Source organism: Melanostigma gelatinosum (genome assembly GCF_949748355.1).
Source record: "Melanostigma gelatinosum genome assembly, chromosome: 9".
In the NCBI taxonomy this organism is placed as follows: Eukaryota; Metazoa; Chordata; class Actinopteri; order Perciformes; family Zoarcidae; genus Melanostigma; species Melanostigma gelatinosum.
The window spans coordinates 241,947-254,111 of NC_136642.1; the positions used below are offsets into that span (position 1 = coordinate 241,947).

At 46.3% G+C, this 12,165-nt stretch overlaps 1 protein-coding gene across 2 annotated transcripts in view; it reads right to left on the bottom strand.

The window, feature by feature from the left end:
• atp2c1 (ATPase secretory pathway Ca2+ transporting 1) overlaps positions 1 to 12,165 on the bottom strand; it is a 36,726-nt gene that overhangs the window by 23,307 nt on the left and 1,254 nt on the right. For both annotated transcript variants that reach the window (XM_079276036.1, XM_079276037.1), the window contains exons 2-9: positions 8,203 to 8,304; positions 7,983 to 8,099; positions 4,933 to 5,022; positions 4,776 to 4,811; positions 4,622 to 4,683; positions 1,555 to 1,663; positions 486 to 641; positions 291 to 359 (exon numbers count right to left, since the gene is read on the bottom strand). In XM_079276036.1, the coding sequence (XP_079132162.1) occupies positions 291 to 359; positions 486 to 641; positions 1,555 to 1,663; positions 4,622 to 4,683; positions 4,776 to 4,811; positions 4,933 to 5,022; positions 7,983 to 8,099; positions 8,203 to 8,304 (741 nt within the window). The remainder of the gene's footprint in view (positions 1 to 290; positions 360 to 485; positions 642 to 1,554; positions 1,664 to 4,621; positions 4,684 to 4,775; positions 4,812 to 4,932; positions 5,023 to 7,982; positions 8,100 to 8,202; positions 8,305 to 12,165) is intronic.

Below are 12,165 nucleotides of genomic sequence, written 5' to 3' on the forward strand. Positions count from 1 at the left end.
TTTGAGAACGTCTGAGGAAAAGACTCCATGTGGAAGCACAGAGTTTCCTTACAGCACAACTGAGTTTCATTAACAGGGAAACTTTTAGAAGTCGTTTCCTGAATGAAGTTAGTGACAGTGATACTTCCTCGTTCTGCAGTCTTTCCGTTTGTTGTTCACGTGAAGCTAAAAACAGCAGATTACTGGAGAAAGCTCACAGTTCTCTGTTACAGCTCTTTGATATATGAACATATGACCTGTGAACGCCCTGTAACAGCTGTAGTTACATACTCAGATTTAGACCCACGTACCTCCTCTGCTTGCATCATCTTGAAAACCTCCCCAAACTCAGAGTTCTCTCCGGTCCCGATGACGATGCCCTGAGGAAGACAAACACCACTCATGAGTTACATCATATATTCCTTTGTGTCTTCTACTCAGCAGGAGACTCTTAGGAGATGGAGGAAGAGGAGGAGCAGGAAGAAGATAAGGAGGACCAGGAGTACCTTGGCTCTGCCGCAGCGTACCAGCGTCCCCATGAAGGCCACGTTGCTGCGGGAGGTGATGTCTCCGTTGGAGGACGGCGGCTGGTGGACGGTGGACTTGGAGCAGGGAGACGTCTCCCCCGTCAGACTGGACTCATCCACAGACAGGCCTGAGGTCTGAGAGGAGGTGAGACAGGCAGTCATCACTCACACAGACAGTCTGTCCACTTTGTCCTCAGACCAGTTAACAAATCACAGAGACAAAAGTGAATAAACTCAGAGGAACTACCGGTAATGCTGAGACAAATTAAATCAATGAAAACAATAGAGAAGATGATGATGGTTATCAGTAGGGATGGGTATCGTTTGGGTTTTTTCCGATACCGGTGCCTAAACGGTGCCTGAACAGATACCTTTTTCTTCAAATTGAACAATATATTAACTGTTAACAGTTTACGGTATACTTCAATGAATATAAATAAATACAAAACACACACTCTGTACACACACTACAGCTTCAAACTTCAGCAATTATTTTGCAGAAATATGAGCATATTTGTCTCCTCTTGCAAAATACGACACGTCTCATGACTTATTTTATTTTATTTAACCAGTTGGTGGCGCTAATGCGCCAATTTGTCGTTTGCCAAACGCCACTACACCTCAAAGAAGAAGGTTGGCGTGCCTGTGTTGTTGTGCTTATGAGCGGCAGAGCTAAGTACCCGGATGTCGATGGAGGAAGTCAGCAGCCTGCCAGCCGTATGACAGGTCTCGTTTTTTGTTTTTTTTAATAAATCATGGCCGAAGCTTCGTCAGAATGATGGAGGGGTTTGTTTCTAAGCACGCACGGCTCGTCCGGTTGTAATAATATTATGAGTAAAGAGCGGAGGACCAATGCTATCGTTAGCATCGGTCCTAGGACGAGCTAACCTAGGACGGAGTCATCAGAGTAGTGTACAAAAAGTATTTCAATCGGCTCAGGCACCGAAATCTGCATTGCATTTCGGTCCGGTAGATACCGGACGTATAGGAACCGGCACCGGTTTACGGTACCCTAACCCTAGTTATCAGTGTGTGAGTGTGTGTGTACCTCCACCAGACGTAGGTCTGCTGGGACTCTCTCCCCCACCGACAGACAGACTGTGTCTCCAGGAACCAGGTCTCTTGCCAACATGTGCTCCAGGTGTCCGTCCCTCAAACTGCACACATATACATGTTTGTTTATTTTTTTACACACACACACACACACACACACACACACACACACACACACACACACACACACACACACACACACACACACACACACACACACACACACACACACACACACACACACACACACACACACACACACACACGCACGCACGCAGGGCAAGTTAACGCGTCATCGCATTTTTTAATTAGTAAAGTGCGTTGCTCACTAGCAGCGGTAGAGCTGCATCATAGTGATGAAGAGTAGAGCTGCATCATAGTGATGAAGAGTAGAGCTGCATCATAGTGATGAAGAGTAGAGCTGCATCATAGTGATGAAGAGTAGAGCTGCATCATAGTGATGAAGAGTAGAGCTGCATCATAGTGATGAAGAGTAGAGCTGCATCATAGTGATGAAGAGTAGAGCTGCATCATAGTGATGAAGAGTAGAGCTGCATCATAGTGATGAAGAGTAGAGCTGCATCATAGTGATGAAGAGTAGCGCTGCATCATAGTGATGAAGAGTAGCGCTGCATCATAGTGATGAAGAGTAGAGCTGCATCATAGTGATGAAGAGTAGAGCTGCATCATAGTGATGAAGAGTAGAGCTGCATCATAGTGATGAAGAGTAGAGCAGCATCATAGTGATGAAGAGTAGAGCTGCATCATAGTGATGAAGAGTAGAGCTGCATCATAGTGATGAAGAGTAGAGCTGCATCATAGTGATGAAGAGTAGAGCTGCATCATAGTGATGAAGAGTAGAGCTGCATCATAGTGATGAAGAGTAGAGCAGCATCATAGTGATGAAGAGTAGAGCAGCATCATAGTGATGAAGAGTAGCACTGCATCATAGTGATGAAGAGTAGAGCTGCATCATAGTGATGAAGAGTAGAGCAGCATCATAGTGATGAAGAGTAGCACTGCATCATAGTGATGAAGAGTAGAGCTGCATCATAGTGATGAAGAGTAGAGCTGCATCATAGTGATGAAGAGTAGAGCTGCATCATAGTGATGAAGAGTAGAGCTGCATCATAGTGATGAAGAGTAGAGCAGCATCATAGTGATGAAGAGTAGAGCTGCATCATAGTGATGAAGAGTAGAGCAGCATCATAGTGATGAAGAGTAGAGCAGCATCATAGTGATGAAGAGTAGAGCTGCATCATAGTGATGAAGAGTAGAGCAGCATCATAGTGATGAAGAGTAGAGCTGCATCATAGTGATGAAGAGTAGAGCAGCATCATAGTGATGAAGAGTAGAGCAGCATCATAGTGATGAAGAGTAGAGCTGCATCATAGTGATGAAGAGTAGAGCTGCATCATAGTGATGAAGAGTAGAGCAGCATCATAGTGATGAAGAGTAGCGCTGCATCATAGTGATGAAGAGTAGAGCTGCATCATAGTGATGAAGAGTAGAGCAGCATCATAGTGATGAAGAGTAGAGCAGCATCATAGTGATGAAGAGTAGAGCTGCATCATAGTGATGAAGAGTAGAGCTGCATCATAGTGATGAAGAGTAGAGCAGCATCATAGTGATGAAGAGTAGAGCTGCATCATAGTGATGAAGAGTAGAGCTGCATCATAGTGATGAAGAGTAGAGCAGCATCATAGTGATGAAGAGTAGAGCAGCATCATAGTGATGAAGAGTAGAGCTGCATCATAGTGATGAAGAGTAGAGCAGCATCATAGTGATGAAGAGTAGAGCTGCATCATAGTGATGAAGAGTAGAGCAGCATCATAGTGATGAAGAGTAGCGCTGCTTCATAGTGATGAAGAGTAGAGCTGCATCATAGTGATGAAGAGTAGAGCTGCATCATAGTGATGAAGAGTAGAGCTGCATCATAGTGATGAAGAGTAGAGCTGCATCATAGTGATGAAGAGTAGCGCTGCATCATAGTGATGAAGAGTAGAGCTGCATCATAGTGATGAAGAGTAGAGCAGCATCATAGTGATGAAGAGTAGAGCTGCATCATAGTGATGACGAGTAGAGCTGCATCATAGTGATGAAGAGTAGAGCTGCATCATAGTGATGAAGAGTAGAGCTGCATCATAGTGATGAAGAGTAGAGCTGCATCATAGTGATGAAGAGTAGAGCTGCATCATAGTGATGAAGAGTAGAGCTGCATCATAGTGATGAAGAGTAGCGCTGCATCATAGTGATGAAGAGTAGAGCTGCATCATAGTGATGAAGAGTAGAGCTGCATCATAGTGATGAAGAGTAGAGCTGCATCATAGTGATGAAGAGTAGAGCTGCATCATAGTGATGAAGAGTAGCGCTGCATCATAGTGATGAAGAGTAGAGCTGCATCATAGTGATGAAGAGTAGAGCTGCATCATAGTGATGAAGAGTAGAGCTGCATCATAGTGATGAAGAGTAGAGCTGCATCATAGTGATGAAGAGTAGCGCTGCATCATAGTGATGAAGAGTAGAGCTGCATCACAGTGATGAAGAGTAGAGCTGCATCATAGTGATGAAGAGTAGAGCTGCATCATAGTGATGAAGAGTAGAGCTGCATCATAGTGATGAAGAGTAGCGCTGCATCACATGCTCTGACTGTGATGAAGACTCAACACACACATGTAGATGAACGTGTGAAACATGTTGTTCTGTTCACAGCAGTGGAACGTTTCACACACTGAGCACAGATATAGAAGAGATAGAACTGCTGCTGTGTGAAGAGAACACTGCTGCTAACAACAACCTGATGTGTTCAACGTGTTCACACACAATGTTCTTCACCTTTGTTCATAGAGCAGCACTTTCAAATAAAAGTGCACAATACACTACTTATGAATTCATTATTGAACTTTACCATAACAATGAGATGAATCGCAAAAAATCCATGTGATTAAAAATTGTAATCGTTGCCCAACACTAACATATATACACACTGTTCTAAACTTAAGACCAGCTCAACCCAAGAGATACTATGTATGTAACATCATGAAGAAGAATTAAAGTCTCACCAGTGACATTCTGGAGGCACCAGCTTCCCCAACTCTTCTAGAGACTTCTCTGATCGATACTCCTACACACACACACACACACACACACACACACACACTTGATGGTGGCCATAAAAATAAACATGAGACATGATTTATTATAAACAAGACTCACCTGAACAAAAGCTACCGTCACTACGATGATGATGGCCTGTTAGGAGAGAGAGAGAGACAGACAGGACAGACAGACAGACACAGACAAAGAAGAACACAGTGGTTAATCTCGTCCACAATGTTCTATTGTTCTCCATCAGCTGTTTGTTAGAACGTACCACAGTGATGCTGATGGCGTCGTCTAACTGGTGCATCAGAACGCTGATGACGGCCGACGCCAACAGCAACAGGATGAGAGGATCTTTGAACTGCAGGGAGAGAGACAGACAGAGAGAGACACAGACAGACAGAGACGTCACATGAGTTCGTGGCAATTATTAATTATTAAATCAGTAAAGACATGACATCAAATCAGGTCAGTGAACTCCAGAAACCGGTTTGACATGATTTGAGCTGAAGGACGTCAGAAGACATAGTGGACCAAAGTTTACTGTGCTCAAGAGACAGACACCGCCCTGCTGAACTAAAGACACATAAGTCCTTAAGAAACCTGCAACATGAAACACAGAGGACTCATCACACCAGAAAAACCTGAACGCACCACGACTCTGTCACATAATGAAGGCAGCCTGAGGGACTTTGTTAGTGTGGTTTGTCCACGGCGTCTCCGAAGACTGAAGACTAGTTACAGGACGGCGTCTCCGTCTGAAAACGAGTTACAGGACGGCGTCTCCGACTGAAGACTAGTAACAGGACGGCGTCTCCGACTGAACCCTAGTTACAGGACGGCGTCTCCGTCTGAAGACTAGTTACAGGACGGCGTCTCCGTCTGAAGACTAGTTACAGGACGGCGTCTCCGTCTGAAAACGAGTTACAGGACGGCGTCTCCGTCTGAACACGAGTTACAGGACGGCGTCTCCTACTGAAGACTAGTTACAGGACGGCGCCTCCGACTGAAGACTAGTTACAGGACGGCGTCTCCGTCTGAAGACTAGTTACAGGACGGCGTCTCCGTCTGAACACGAGTTACAGGACGGCTTCTCCGACTGAAGACTAGTTACAGGACGGCGTCTCCGTCTGAACACGAGTTACAGGACGGCGTCTCCGACTGAAGACTAGTTACAGGACGGCGTCTCCGACTGAAGACTAGTTACAGGACGGCGTCTCCGACTGAAGACTAGTTACAGGACGGCGTCTCCGACTGAAGACTAGTTACAGGACGGCGTCTCCGACTGAAGACTAGTTACAGGACGGCGTCTCCGACTGAAGACTAGTTACAGGACGGCGTCTCCGACTGAAGTACAATAAGGGCTGGATTAAAGAATAACTGACATAACAGAAAGCTTTTGAAGAATGTGCATCTTAAAATAAAGTAATGAATTTTAGAAAAAAATAATTTCACTGAATTGTCCTGCAGCTTTAAATTCAGTTCAGATGTCAAGTGATGTCAAAAAAGCCACAATATATTTTTATCATCTTCTAAAAAGAGAAATGAGTGAGCATGATCTTTATCTGTGGTTATGAATCCACTTGTTTCATCTCTATTCTCTCTGTAACATCCTTGTTGTGAAGTGAATTCATGCGTTAGGATTCTGATCATGTTGGGCTCTTATGTTTATTTTCTGTCTTCATTTAGATGCGAGTGGGTACGTTTGTTCAAAAGAGTTGTGCTTTGTCTCGTAGTGGCGCTTCATCTACCGCTTTGAATTATCGTCACGGTCTCTGAACATGTGAGACACACTGGTTATAAACTGTCCGTGTGAAGAATTAACTCTGGCTGCAACTAACGATTATTTTAATAATCGATTAATTGGGTGATTATTTTTTCGATTAATCGGATAAAAAAACAAAAGCATTAATTTCCAACCTTTATTCAAAAACAGAAGTGATCTTCAGAAAGTGCACAAACAGGTTCCTCCTTGAACATCCTGAGCTGTTAAAGTAAGAATAAAAAAACAAATGGACCAACACAAAAAACATACGTAAAAATACGTAAAATATGCATTTTTGTTTAAAGGGACCTGAGCTGTCAGAACAATAAATAATTCATAAAAAATAAAGAAAAATACAAATCAGAAAACTGAAGAGGATTTGTTTGAAAGTCAGAACTTGTTCTCTGCACTACACGCACAAACTGAATCATCACCGTGGTGCTGCCGTGCCATATCCTGTCTCTTTTGCATATCTTGCAATGAACACACTTTTAATTTATTAAGTGTGAAATGCTCCCACACCTCGGACCACTTAGGCCTCCGCCATGTTTCAGAACAACGTTTCGGGTCCGATGCTCTTTCCTCTGTTGTACATTGTTTGATCGCATGTTTACTTTTATTGTGAAGAGCATGAAAACGGAAGTGATTTTACTGTGAAGAGACAGGAAGTAGCATGATGCATGCAATGTGCTATGATACGACAACAATGATAACGATAAGTGAAAACCTAACGTATATGTCGGGTCTGTTCACTGTAACAGTTGTTAAACTGCAGTTTTCAGGAAGTAAAGTGTTCCGTTCTGAACCAGACGTGTCTTGGTCGTCATTAGAAGCTCCACTTCAACAACCTGCGCTGCTACGCTCTTTTTTTCCTTTTTTTTTTCTCAAACATCTCCGCGACTCATTGAGTGGCGTAATAATCGCGCGACAACGAATCGATAATGAAATTTGATAATCGATAATGAAAACTATTTTAATAATCGATTATTATAGATTTTATCGATTCGTTGTTGCAGCGCTAGAATGAACCTGTAAGAGTCTGTTCATTGCTGGTTAAAGACTCTGGTCTCTTTCACCACTTTTCTCTTTTTGGAGAACGTCACGTGAAATAACTTCCCTGACTCACGTAATATTCTCCTGCTCTTCCTTCTCTTTCCTCGTCTCTCCCCCGGTGTGTGTACAGCTCAGAATACCCATATTTGATTGGCTGAGCTGCATCACGTGATGTGATTTACAACGCATTGGTCGGTGCGTTTCCTGCGTTGCTGAGCGAGTTCCGTAAAGGCTGAAAAAGCTGCGCAGCGCCGGTTAAAATAGAAGCGCTCTGTCAAAATAAAAACAATTTTAGGTCCTGGGTCCGGATACAACGGCGTCTGGGTCCGGATCCGGACCGCGGTCCGCCAATTGGCGACCCCTGCTGTAGACCATGCGGACCCTGTGGACACCGTAGACCAAGTGGACATTGTAGACCAAGTGGACATTGTAGACTATGTGGAAACTGTGGACATTGTAGACCCTTATGTCAGTAAAGGACCCCTCAGAGGAGGACAGGTTACCTGGGAGATGTATTTCTTCCATAGCGGTTCCTCCTCACTGATGTCGAACTCGTTCCAGCCGTGGTAGGCTCTCCTCCGGCTCACCTCCTCCTGGTTCAGACCCACCTGCAGGTCTGCCTGTTTCACCACGAGAGGACAGACATGTCAGACCAGTGGACTGACGGGTTAAAGACAACGTGGACAGAACAGCGAGGACACAGCTGCTCTGAGGACGGCGTACCTGCAGGACACACACTACTTCGTGGACGGGGAGTTCGCTGGCCTTTCTGGAGGTTAGTACGGGGACCATGGTCTCATCTTCACTGAATTGTCTCTGGGAAAGCTGCAAGACAACACACAGAGACACACTTTAGTGGACCGGGGAGGACAGGCATGAGGACACAGAGCTGAGTGGAGGACAGGCAAAAGGACACAGAGCTGAGTGGAGGACAGGCATGAGGACACAGAGCTGAGTGGAGGACAGGCATGAGGACACAGAGCTGAGTGGAGGACAGGCATGAGGACACAGAGCTGAGTGGAGGACAGGCATGAGGACACAGAGCTGAGTGGAGGACAGGCATGAGGACAGAGCTGAGTGGAGGACAGGCATGAGGACAGAGCTGAGTGGAGGACAGGCATGAGGACAGAGCTGAGTGGAGGACAGGCATGAGGACAGAGCTGAGTGGAGGACAGGCATGAGGACAGAGCTGAGTGGAGGACAGGCATGAGGACAGAGCTGAGTGGAGGACAGGCAGGAGGACACAGAGCTGAGTGGAGGACAGGCATGAGGACAGAGCTGAGTGGAGGACAGGCAGGAGGACAGAGCTGAGTGGAGGACAGGCAGGAGGACACAGAGCTGAGTGGAGGACAGGCATGAGGACACAGAGCTGAGTGGAGGACAGGCAGGAGGACACAGAGCTGAGTGGAGGACAGGCAGGAGGACACAGAGCTGAGTGGAGGACAGGCATGAGGACACAGAGCTGAGTGGAGGACAGGCAGGAGGACACAGAGCTGAGTGGAGGACAGGCAGGAGGACACAGAGCTGAGTGGAGGACAGCGCTGAGTGGAGGACAGGCATGAGGACAGAGCTGAGTGGAGGACAGGCATGAGGACAGAGCTGAGTGGAGGACAGGCATGAGGACAGAGCTGAGTGGAGGACAGGCATGAGGACAGAGCTGAGTGGAGGACAGGCAGGAGGACACAGAGCTGAGTGGAGGACAGGCATGAGGACACAGAGCTGAGTGGAGGACAGGCATGAGGACACAGAGCTGAGTGGAGGACAGGCAGGAGGACACAGAGCTGAGTGGAGGACAGGCATGAGGACACAGAGCTGAGTGGAGGACAGGCATGAGGACAGCGCTGAGTGGAGGACAGGCATGAGGACAGATCTGAGTGGAGGACAGGCATGAGGACACAGAGCTGAGTGGAGGACAGGCATGAGGACAGAGCTGAGTGGAGGACAGGCATGAGGACAGAGCTGAGTGGAGGACAGGCATGAGGACAGAGCTGAGTGGAGGACAGGCATGAGGACACAGAGCTGAGTGGAGGACAGGCATGAGGACAGAGCTGAGTGGAGGACAGGCATGAGGACAGAGCTGAGTGGAGGACAGGCATGAGGACACAGAGCTGAGGACAGGCATGAGGACACAGAGCTGAGTGGAGGACAGGCAGGAGGACACAGAGCTGAGTGGAGGACAGGCATGAGGACAGAGCTGAGTGGAGGACAGGCATGAGGACACAGAGCTGAGTGGAGGACAGACAGGAGGACAGAGCTGAGTGGAGGACAGGCAGGAGGACACAGAGCTGAGTGGAGGACAGGCATGAGGACAGAGCTGAGTGGAGGACAGGCAGGAGGACACAGAGCTGAGTGGAGGACAGGCATGAGGACAGAGCTGAGTGGAGGACAGGCATGAGGACAGAGCTGAGTGGAGGACAGGCATGAGGACAGAGCTGAGTGGAGGACAGGCAGGAGGACACAGAGCTGAGTGGAGGACAGGCATGAGGACAGAGCTGAGTGGAGGACAGGCATGAGGACACAGAGCTGAGTGGAGGACAGGCAGGAGGACACAGAGCTGAGTGGAGGACAGGCATGAGGACAGAGCTGAGTGGAGGACAGGCATGAGGACAGAGCTGAGTGGAGGACAGGCATGAGGACACAGAGCTGAGTGGAGGACAGACAGGAGGACACCAGCATGTTTACTCCTCCCCCTCGTGAATCTAATTGGTTCCCAGTATAAACAGTCCTCCCCTGAGTCTTCGCAGCGTGAGAAACTAGTTCTCAGGTATTTCTCACCTACGTTCAACAAATCACAGCTGGAGAAGAGAAGCTTTAACTCTGTTATCGAACATCTAACAGTTGTATTCATTGTCAACAGTCCTCAGCTGTAACTTTGTGAACAGTTTCCCTCACAATGAAACGTTGTCTTATCTGATCTCAGATCAGAACTAGATCCGTCTTTCTGGTTGTGAACCTTCAGCTGTTGTGTAACTGAGAGGGCAAAGTCACTAAATCAGGGGTCACCAACCTTTTTAAGCCCAAGACCCCCGACCTCTACCTCGTGACGGGCATCTACCTGTTGAGAAAAAGACTGCCCAGACCAGGGGCGTCTCTAGGATTCACAGAAAGGGGGCTTAGCCCCAAGGGGAGTGTGTCACGTTTGAAAATCCATCGTTTCAGACAGTTCATCGACTGGTTCAATCAGAAGAGTGTGATTCTGCTCTGTAGTTCTGCTTGCATTCAGTATATGACAACACAAGAGACAGAATTTCAGGGTCAAAGTGAAATTTGACAACAGAAATATGAACTTTTCTCAAATAAAGAGAAATAATTTTCCTGCTTGTAAAGGAAAGACGGATAAACTAGCTTTCATATCCGCGTCCTAAATCCTAACTCTTAAAGGGACGCACACAATGGCTGCAGAATGGACCCGACAGGGTCAACTTTTGACTTGTTGACCTGTTTTATTATGAGCAGAAGGGAATAAGATGTTGATCAACATTTACATCTTGTTGTTCGTGTAGTTTTTACATACCAGTGATATTTTATGCTCATTTGGACACTATCACTGAGATAAAGATGAACTCGTTCAGTGTCAAATATAACATTCAATGGAGAAAAACATGAACAACAAAAATAAAAGAACACATTTCAAGTACATCTTAGTTATGGAATGATAAATATTGTATGATGGGCTGAAATGGAAGGCACCCGATGCATTCACTAACCAAGTCAAACTAGGATTACAATGTAGAGACAAACTCTCCAGGACCAGATCCGGACAGGACTTTCTGCTTTGACCTGATCTTAATCAGTCTGAAGTTGCTTTCGCGTTGCCTGTGGAGTCGGTCGATTGTGCACACGTCTCTTCAGTTGCATGCCCTTATAAGGAGCTGGCGGGGCGTTTCTGTGTGCAAACCCAGGTGCACGAGAACGCGAGTTCAATTTAAGAATCCTCATTCGGGGAGCACAGCTGAGGACACTTCGGCTGTAAGAACCCATTTTCAGGCGGAGATCTTTTCTGACGTTGGTCTTCCGAAGTCCGTAAAACATTTCAGAAGACACTCCAGAAACTGTTGGGGAATGAGGCCCAATGTGTTTCTGAATTTATTTTAATTCTATTTTGGAGCGACAGGGAAAGTCTCCGAGATCGACGGGTTGGCGACCGCTGCACTAAAGTCACCAAAGTCACCAAAGGAGGCGGAGCTATAAATATTTGTTAACATGTCGTCATGGTCATCGAGCAGAACCTCGCTAACATTAGCGGTTAGCTTGTTTATCAGAAGAACGGCAGAGAGAAGAGCAGCATGATGGAGATTAATTACTGTACATTATATATACACACACACACCGATCGCCCCGAGGCAGCAGAGAGAAGAGGTCGGGTGGGGGTGTAGGGCTTGACCACGACCTGGAGACAGGAAGGAGCTGTTCCCTTCACTGCCCTGTAGACCAGCACCAGAGTCTCACACTGGATGAGAGCTCTTACTAGGGTTGGGTATCGTTTGGGTTTTTTCCGATACCGGTGCCGAAACAGATACTTTTTTCTTCAAATTGAATATATTAACTGTTTAAAATATACTATAAATAAATACAAAACACTTCGCTTCAAACTACAGCTTCAAACTTTTTAACTATGAACAATATGTTAACTGTTAACAGTTTACAGTTTACAGTATACTTAAATAAATATAAAACACACACACA